Source organism: Crotalus tigris, unplaced genomic scaffold (genome assembly GCF_016545835.1).
Source record: "Crotalus tigris isolate CLP2741 ecotype Arizona unplaced genomic scaffold, ASM1654583v1 scf7180000017567.3851432, whole genome shotgun sequence".
In the NCBI taxonomy this organism is placed as follows: domain Eukaryota; kingdom Metazoa; phylum Chordata; class Lepidosauria; order Squamata; family Viperidae; genus Crotalus; species Crotalus tigris.
The window spans coordinates 2,999,330-3,009,473 of record NW_024096477.1 but is presented as its reverse complement, the minus strand read 5'-3'; the positions used below and the strand labels follow the sequence as shown (position 1 = coordinate 3,009,473).

Sequence of the window (10,144 nt, the reverse complement as noted above, 5' to 3'; positions counted from 1 at the left end):
TACATTAGGACGTCAGTGTTTCTCAACCTTGACAATTTTAAGGCATGTGGACTTCAACTCCCAGAATTCCACAGCCAGCATTGCTGGCTGTGGAATTCTGGGAGTTGAAGTCCACATGCCTTAAAATTGTCAAGGTTGAGAAACACTGCGTTAGGTCATGTCCCCATTTATGAAGTGTTATTGTACTTCCCACCCCCATCTTTGGAAAGGAGTTCTGTACAGTGCATACCTTATGTGGTGTATGTCTCAATTCAAGAATTAAAAGATCTTCACTCTTTATGCCTTTGCACTGGCAAGGTAACTATTTGCACTAAGCACGGGCAAATGTGAAGGGGAAAAAAAACAGGTTAGCTAATTGTTAAGTACAAATCTTTGGATGAGGACAAAGTAAGACATTAGGAAAAAGAGCAAGTATAACAAGTATGAGTTCATTGGGACTGTTCTCTGTTGTTTTTTTGCTTTTCAAAAATAATCCACACTGAAAATGCACAAAAGTAGAGATTCCCAAGTGCTCGAAAAGATAATTGTTTTGCAACTTCCAAGTGTACGATTTTCTTTTTAAATATAACCTTTTATTGCGTAGATCGTTTGATACAGAACAGCATTATTTTCATCACTTTGAATCTGGAAGTAACATACAACTGAATGAGAAGAATAGAAGTACCCAAAGAAATAGTGTGATTCTCTGTTCATGTGGCATAAATCAGTCTTGTACACAACTTGTAGCAGCAGTTTTTAAACGTTCCCTTTCGAAAATATATATATATCTATATTTCTATATATAAATTGTACACACTAATTATCTTCTTGCACGGGCTGAACACTTTTAGAATTAAAACATCCATCTTAAGTGAAGAGAGAATGGGGAAGAGAGAGACATACTCCCCCCCACCCCACCCCATCAATACTAACCAAACTTGATTAACCAGAAGGGAGAATCCTCAATGGATAAGTTACCTCCTCAAAACCATGATAGTGTCACCTTGAGCTGAAGGACACAGAGGTAAGGGATTTATTACTTCATGCAAGCTCATTGCCCTTACTTCCTTTCTGGATCTTTTTTGGCTTTGAGAAACCAGAGGATTTAAGGCAGTGTCGGCTCTACTCTCAATTATTTCACAATTCAACCGTCCGACCAACACAGCAGACAGCAACACGCAAGGTACTCCCGACAGAGTCTATGGCGTTGATGGAAAAACTGAGGATCAGGTTGTAGAAAGAAAACGACTACTAAAATCATTTGGGAAGCTGGAATTAAACCATCAAGAGAGCTAGCTCTACATCAGTAGTGCTGTTATTGCTGCACATGTTAGGTCTATTTTTATTCTTGGTTCTTTTTATACTTTCACAGTCAAGTGCTTATTGTAGTGATTGAATTTTCACCATTAGCTCCTTTACAAGTCCAACAAGAGATTTTCAGATTTTTAAAAAGCCCTGAGAGAGGAAAGGGGAGGGAGAAGGAAAAAAAAATCAGGAAGATGCAGAGAAATGAACTAGCTCAACATGCAAACTAAGCCTAAGATTCACCCATTGTTTAAACACATTATAAAGTTCACAGTTTTAATATAAGGGGGGATTGTGAATGTGAGGAGGGGAAACAACAAAAGGGAACACATTTTTTTCTTCTTCCATCAAATGCAACTAATAAAAACACCAATAAAATGTGGCAAGATTTTATATACTACGATATACATAAAGACTAAATAAAGCTTTAAATCAATAGTGATTATTGCTAGCAGATGTCCCGGCAGGGTGCTGGGATATTATTTGCTACATTATTTCTGCAGCATAAAGTTTTGTTCAGATCTGTCAGACTCACACCCTCCCCAAACAAAGGTCAAGAGATTAAACAGGTCTGCAGAATGACCCATTCAGTCTGAGGGCAGTTCTGACACTCCTGATTTAATTAATGGCTTCTCCCCCACAATATTGCGCAGTTTAGTGTGGAGAGCTGCAAAAAAAAACCCTCAAATTAATAACAAAATATTCCCAAATAACAATAATAATTATAATAATAATAATAATATAATAGCAATTTATATTAAGGGATGCTGAAATTGACTTTGATGGAAAGCATCATTTAGCAAATGATTTTATATTCTGAAAGAAACCATTGGTATTTATTTTTAATAATCCAGAGGATTGGTTTCAGAACTGTTTTATACAATGAAATCTGTGCTTCACATTCTCTATGAAATACTATCGCCCCAAAATGATCTCCTTGCTCTTCCTCTGCAATCTGAGTTGAATCTCTAAAAAATAATAAATATGAAATAGGTTGGTATAATACTCCCAATTTTGACCGAGAATTCAGGATCTACATATTACTTTATTTCTATGTAACATCAACTTGTTTCTAATTTGCTTTCAATGCTATTTGCACAGAGTATCACTTTAGGACAAGGTGGACCAAATTTGGTTTTCCAAATTAAATTAATATTCCAAGTTACAACAGCCACTGGTTAAGAATGCTTGGGTGTTTATAAGCCAGTCAATCTGGAACTCCACTGTTTTTTTTCCACCCTGGATTAACAATTTTAAATTAAGAGGGCAGGAAAAAAAATAATATGAACAAAAGAGGTTCAATGTGAAAGAATAACAGAAAGATCCCAGAAATACGATGCCTTTGCCCTATTATATATATATATGTCCCACAAGTATTCCAAGTGAATGGTCATTCCTGGCCCACAACTCAGTCTGAATCAGAGTATGTGGATCGCAGGCAAAGGACTACTTCAGCAGACTCCCACCTATGCATGGTTTCTGGTTACTTATAAAAAGAGGATCTGTCACACAGAGAGACATATTGTCTCTTGCCAAAAGGCCCTTGAAGAGAAAAAGAGATCGCTTTGAGAACTGGGTTCACAACCACGTAGAACTGGAAAATAATTGTAAATTTCCTCCATCTTTAAGATGAGGGTACAGAATTAGGATAGTCATCCTAAAACACGAGCTTTTTTCACACTGGATACAGAACTAGCAACATAACAGCAACAACATAGTGTGCGGGTCACACGTTAGTAGTAACAGAACTACAAGCGAAATTGTCAGCTGTCTTTTCCAAATCCAATTCTGCATTTGTATCTTTAAAATTGAAATATAGGAATGTAGCGATGCAGCCATATTTGCACACATATGCACAAGTCACACATACACGGAGAGGGCAATTAGTTATTTTTTTTCCTGTCAAGATAAATGGGCCTCACATCAAAGAAGAAATGAACCTTACAACCTAACACACCAGCTTAACTAGTCAGTGGATCAGCCTTAACGCTGGTGGATTTGCATTAGGTCCTGTTGCCAGCAACAGGAATGTATAGTCCATTCCCAACTCAGAACAGAGTTAAACATTTGGAAAAGCCTCTAGAAACCTTGGGGAAAAAAGTACTTTTGTCCATCTGGAAACTTTATTGCCAGTAGTAGACTATTTCCTTACTTTAAAGCACATTAAGGTAGTAAGATCACTTAAGGCTTCAAAAGTTTTCACTTTTCTCTATTATTTCTGGAAGACTACATCAGCTTAGTTATTAATTTAAAAAATGCAACTACTGCAATTCCCAATTACGCCACGGCATTTGCACTGCTTTTCACATGAAGTCTGGATAGCTTTCTTCCAACTCTTCATGCCAGCCTGCCATTAATTTATTTGACTCCTCTCCCTTTTATTAGCTCACACTGAACCCCCTTATCTGCTGGGGTTCGTTTGACACAATCGCTCACAAGAAATTGAAGGCAACTGTATGATTGGATGGGAAACAGAAGTGGACACACAGTAGCAACTTACACTACATGCATTCAATTGGGTGTGTGGGGAAAAGAAGATATAGGTACAACCCTCTCTGGCATGAACTTTCAATTCCAGTAAGGACTCTTGTTTTCCTAAATTCATTTATCAGACATTCAGTTCTTACTTATGTATCATCAGTATGAACCCAGAGGAATTGGGAGAAGATCACTGCTTTAGTATTCACTCTTTCTATTCCCTCCATGTAAATTTATTCTAAGTCCACCTGGATTGATCCGTGAATGGGGCTTTCGCTGTTTTCCACTTGATGCTAAGAGGTTTTTAATGAATACATATTAAAAGAGCGGGAAACCCCAAAAGAAAGTCAGTGAGAGATTAGGCAGAAATATCTAAGCACGCAATCCAAGCTGTGGTGTAGATCTCCGTGGACAAATATTGTCCATTGGTTTCTGCAGAATGCAGAGATTAGCAAACTAACAACTTTTATAAAATATTAAAACAATAATATATTGAAACACAAATCAAACATTTATATATATATATATATATACACACACACAAACTGTATGCATATATATGTGTATATATACACACACATACATATATAAACATAAACAGTGGGCGCATATTTTCCATAGGTTTTTAAGTCACTATGCCACCCTTTCTGTATGCTCTCTTAAGTCCACAAATGGTCGGAAAGGGTTTTATACAAAATGACAGTAGCTAGAATGCCATCACTGATCATGTGAAGTGGAGGAGAAGAAATAGAAGAAATAATGAAGATAACAGTAATTGTGGCTTCCTGCTTTTAGCCTGAACCAAGCTCCAAAACCTTAATTAATGTTAATGTGTTGAACTGCTTTAACTCTCCCTCGTGTGATTTAAAAAAAAAGAAAAGGTCTGAAAAGACAAACCCAAAACAAATTAGCCATTTATATCTACTACTTCTGCTTGGGATTTCTTAAAATTTCTTCCAGTTATTGGCTGCAGTTTCTTAGGGCTTTCCTTGCACCGCTGAACCCCCCCCCCTTGTTTCCAGCTCAGAGAATACACAAAAGCGGCTATCACAGATATACAAGAACAAACTCACACACCCGGATTTAAAAAAAAAAAAAAGTAACATTAATGCTTAAATGAAAAAGGTCCTCTCCAAATAATTAAAATATTTTTTTAAAAAAAAAATCATCTAATTTGCTTTAAAAAATATCTACGATACCAAAAGACCTAATAAAGTAGTAAGGCACTCAGACCAGTATATAATTGTAGTCTCTTGCATTATTTATACTGAAGGGCTTATGGCACTGAATCCAGACGGCCATACTTTCCCCCCCCCCCCGATCCCACCAGCCCACTGCCCACTCCTGGGTCACCATAGCAGGTTGACTCAGCAGCAAAGGAAAGCTATCGCCCTGACAACTTCGTTCCTGTGTCCTGGATCAATGTTGCAGAGGTGCCGCGGAAGCCATAGCTGTCATTCAACTTCCAAGAGCTGAGGCGCGTTCTCTGCAGAGGCGAGGATATGACTCATGGAGGATTTCTTGTTCTGGGTCTCCAGCAAGTCCTGAATGAAGTCAGGGGAGCTTCCACGATCGGCTTTTCCTCGTGACTCCGGCTCCTTCGCTGTCGATTTCTGCATGTTCTTGCTTGCCTCAGCGAGGCCTAGACTAGAGGCTTTCCCAGTTGGCTTATCTTCCTTACAAGCATAATCCTTGGTGGCATTGGCCAGGCTTTCTCTGCGGCTCCTGGTCACCGGAGAATGGCTTCCAAGCCCCACCAGGGCATCGCCCTCGTTTTCAGAGATGGGGTTTGTGCTGCTGGGGAGAGACTCATTCTCGCTGTCTTCTTCCCCTCGCGAACGGGTGTCCTCCCTATCGCTGTCCTTCTCGTGATTCTTGGCATTTTTTACTTTCTGATGGATGCGCTGATGACGAACCAGGCTGTGTTTCAAAGTAAAGGTCCGTTCGCAGGTTTGACATTTGTACGGTCGCTCCCCTGGGATCAAGGGGAAAAAAAGAGACAAAATCAGAAGTCGGACATTCCTTCATCCCTGAGAGGGTTCCCTTTCTTTCTTGGTTGGAATGGCCAATGACAGATCCTTTTTAACATTTACAGGTTTAGCAAGGCTGACCAGGGACAAAGGGGAAATGTTTATCATGAATGGTGATATATGTAATTAATTTCCCCTGAGGCATACATAAATGGCATATTTTTACCCAACCCACTTTAACCTGACAGTTGTATCATATGAATTCACACTGTTTATTTAATAGCAATAGCACTTAGACTTAGTAGAGGTCCCGCCATTACTATCATTCTTGTCTTATTTTTATCAGAGAAGGCAACAGGGTGCATTTTAGATGTTTTCAATTTCAGCTATCGCAATCCTTTCCACATTAAAAATTCCAAAACTTTATCTGAAGTTATCAGGTCAATCTGATTTTACTTCTTTTAACGCAATTAAGTACCATTCTATAGTTTGTACATAGATCTGCTGATCTATGACAAAAAAAAAATTGATTAATCCCAATCCTTTCAGATACAAGGTTTGCTGATGATAAGAGCTGAAGTCCCTTAACAATGCTGCTAGGAGAATGATTTGTGCATCTGTCCCTAGTAATGGGAACAGGGAAAAAATTCTCTGCTCCCGTCAACTGAATGCCACACTTTACCTTTCTAAATGTCTAATATCTACATACAAAACCGTGTTTTGTTGCGGTTTTTTTAAATAAGGTAGGTAGGTAGGTAGATAGATAAGTAGGGGAGGGAGAGGGAGAGAGAGAGAAAGAGAGAGAGAGGTTCTACTGAATACAAAGGAGACTAGAAAATTAGCTTCTTATAAGGAAAGGGAAGAGCTTCAGAGTTTAAAGGGAAAAATATAGAGTTTCCATTATTTTCGTCTCATTTGGCTTCCCTTTTCTAAAAAGAAGTGGGAAGTTAAGAATGAAGCATTTTTTATCAAAGGAGTAAAGTATTTGGTCTTTGATGGAAGATTGTAACAATCTTCATGAATTGTTAAACTGTTTTTCATTTTTCTCTAGATTCACCTTAAGTTTTATCTTTTTTACTTTTTTAAGAGAAAGAGTGTCTCTTGAGGTTGCAAAGAAAAATGCCTTGTCATCACAGCTGCCTGAATTTCACAAGATTTGACTTAAACTTTCTACAGAATGGATGTTAGCTTCAAAAGCACTGTATATTCAACCCAACAATTGAAGGCATGCGAAATCTGAAGATACTTTAAGCAAAGCAAAGGGAGCAATATTATCTCTCTGCTCTATTCCTCCTGTGTTATCTTGAATACATGGGACAAATCAGGTAGATGGGCTGTATATTAATTAACCCAGAGAAAGTAAATACAGGCAGTCCTTGACTTACAACAGTTTATTTAGTTACCGGTCAAAGTGGCAAGGGCACTGAAAAAAAAAAAGTGACTTAGGACCATTTTTCACACTTATAATCACTGCAACATCCCCATGGTCATGTGATCAAAATTCAGATATTTGGCAACTAATTCATATTTATGACAGTTGCAGTCAGCTTTTCCGACCTTCTGACAAGCAAAGTCAATGGGGAAGCCAGATTCACTTAACAACCGTATTACTAACTTAACAACTGCAGCAATTCACATTAACCACTGTGGCAAGAAAGATCACAAAATGGGGCAAAACTCATTGAACCAATGTTTCCCTTAGCAACATAAGGCTCAACTATGGTCGTAAACTGAAGACAACCTGTGCTTGGGATTTTGTCAGGCCGGCTTTTCTCTCCCATATTTTGTGGCCTTCGATTCCAACTGAACTCCCATCATTTCACATGGAATCTCACACTGGGTGGCCTTGGGCAAAGCTGCAAATCTCTTGAAATGCATACCCAACTTGCCAATAAACATTGAGCTTCTGAGGGAAATCAAACGGCCTGCAAACCTGAGGTAAACCATCTGTACTAGAATGTGCATCTTACTTACATGTCAAAGATACTACAAGTATGTCTAAGATCCTAACCTAAATTTGCAAAAGTGGGCTCAGCGTGATTTTATGCTAAAATAAAGTTTTTGTAAGTTGCTACCTTCCTTCTTTATGTTGCTCCAAATATTTCATACTGCATAGGATCAGAAACCTGGAGTTAGTTGTACATATTACTAAGTGCACAAGGCAAAGAAACCCTTAAAGCAGGGGTGTCAAACTGCCGGCCCATGGGCCGGATGCGTCACGCCAAAATCGCACCCATCCCATTGCCGGTAATGGGAAAAAAGTTGCGATATGTCGCGACACGTCACGTGACGTCGCAATTTTGACACCCGGGCCTTACAGTAACAGGTTTTGATGCAGATTCTGACAGTCCCGCCTAGTTCTGCCGCCTCTGAGTAGACAGCCAGTTTAAAAACAAACAAACAAACAAAAACAATGAGTTTCCTCAGTTTAACTAAACATCTTATGGATTTTATCTGGAACCTCTGAATATATTCTATCAAAGAGTGATTATATTATTGAAAATAATACTCAGCGGTCCCCACCCATACCTGTATGGGATCTCATATGCCGTGTCAAATCTTGTAGAGACCAAAATCTCTTGTTGCACACTGTACAGACTTTCTTCCTTTTGTCTGCTTTGGATTCACTCTTAGTGCCCGCATCAGGCTTTGGCTTCCGGTCTTCATCACTTTTTTCAGAAGATTTTCTTTCCATGCTTTCTCCCTCAGAGATGCTTTCACTCTCCTCATTTTCCCTTCCTGTTGCCTCGCCGTCTGTGGGAGACTCAACACCCTTAATGTCCTTTCCAGGCTCTTCCTGTTCAAGAGGTGGGTCCTCTTGCATGGCAGGGACGTGGGCTTGGTCTGCACCTTCAACAGGTTTACTTTCATCCTCACTGCTCTTTTCGTCTTTCCTGTCATCGTGTACGTGGGCTTTTTTGTGCCGGCTAAGAGTACCAGCAAATTTGAAGGATTTCCCACATGTTTCACAGGTGTGTTTATTCTCAGACTGAGCCCTGTTGCCTGTGTTTTGTTCATTCTCAGCCAGCTTGAATTCCATGAACTTGCTAGCAAAATTGAGGTCCAGGCTTTTATTGCTGACCGAATCTTCTTCTGGCTCATCTTCTCCCTCACTCAGTTTCGCTCGTGCAGCCTCCTCTCCTTGGGATGAATCCATCTTCTCCTTTTCTTTGGGACTGCACTCCGGCTCTTCTAGAAACTCGGCAGCTTGCTCTAGGTGCTCTCTCTCCCCAGACGTCAAGTCGAGTGCTTCATTTCCCGCACTTGTATTTTCTTGATCAGACTGACTATCTGCAAGAGAGAACAAGAAATGTTGATTTCTTCAGCACTCAAGGAAGCCTCATCAACATCGCTTTCTGTAATGTCATCATCAAATATGTTTATCTGCTCTCTAGTCAAAAATGGCATAGGGTCTTGTTTGCATGTACGACACTCAGCAATATAGAATAACAATGTGCTTAGATTCCAAATCCAATACTGTTGTGGACAATTGTGTGAGGCAAAATACCTCAGCTTAATTTTAAAAAATGCACAAACAGGAACCTGGTAGATGAATGCTTGATCCCTGTGCAGAAATTTCATCAATTCATGTGCAATATTTCATATGCTATGACATTCTGGAAAGATTAATAAATCCAAATGTGTTTTTCCCTCAGCGACATAACAGAAATGTGAAAGCAACGGAGCAAGCTATTTAATTAATGGGATCAGGCTCAAAGAAATTCTGGTTCCAAATAGTTAAATTATTGCTGTTTTATATCTGGATAGGAGAAAAAAGGTGAATATACTATTAGCTACCGGAATTTTGATTAATTGTTTGTCATGTTCACGAACTATTTCCTTTAATCTAATGGAGGAAGCAAGCACAACAAACGGTATTCTGCAAAGTTTTGATTGGACAACTGGACTATTTATGGACATATTCCTCAACATCTGACTGAAGAATTAGTCACTGGCTTTCACTAGAGTCTTCTGAATCAAAGTGCAGTCCATGGAAACCATGATGCAGGCACCCTTTTAGCATTCCTGTGTCCTCTGAACTACATCAGGGAGACTATTTTTAGAATTGGTGCTCCTTTCCTATCCTTACAAGCTAATCCTATTCCTTCTGGTACTCCCAAAAAGAGACACATAGCAACATCATTATATCTCTTCCAAAATCCCAGGGATTATATATTTAGTTTGTCTAAACAAAGTCACCCTTTTGAATATTTCAAAGGGAGGGGGGCGGCGGCAAAGAAGCTTAGTTCTTGACATACAACAGCACTGAAAAAAAATGACGTATGACCTTTTTTCACACTTATGACCATTGCAGCATCCCCATAGTCATGTGATCAAAATTCACATGACTATGTGCAACAGACTCATATTTATGACGGTTGCAGTGTCCCAGGACCATATGACCACCTTTT

General features: G+C 39.2%; 1 protein-coding gene across 19 annotated transcripts in view; it reads right to left on the bottom strand.

The window, feature by feature from the left end:
* Positions 1–550: 550 nt before the first annotated feature.
* RREB1 (ras responsive element binding protein 1) overlaps positions 551–10,144 on the bottom strand; it is a 166,586-nt gene continuing 156,992 nt past the window's right edge. For all 19 annotated transcript variants that reach the window (XM_039350493.1, XM_039350500.1, XM_039350584.1 and 16 more), the window contains 2 exons: positions 8,262–9,023; positions 551–5,737 (listed from right to left, as the gene is read on the bottom strand). In XM_039350493.1, coding sequence (XP_039206427.1) covers positions 5,217–5,737; positions 8,262–9,023 — 1,283 coding nt within the window. In that variant the 3' untranslated portion in view covers positions 551–5,216. The remainder of the gene's footprint in view (positions 5,738–8,261; positions 9,024–10,144) is intronic.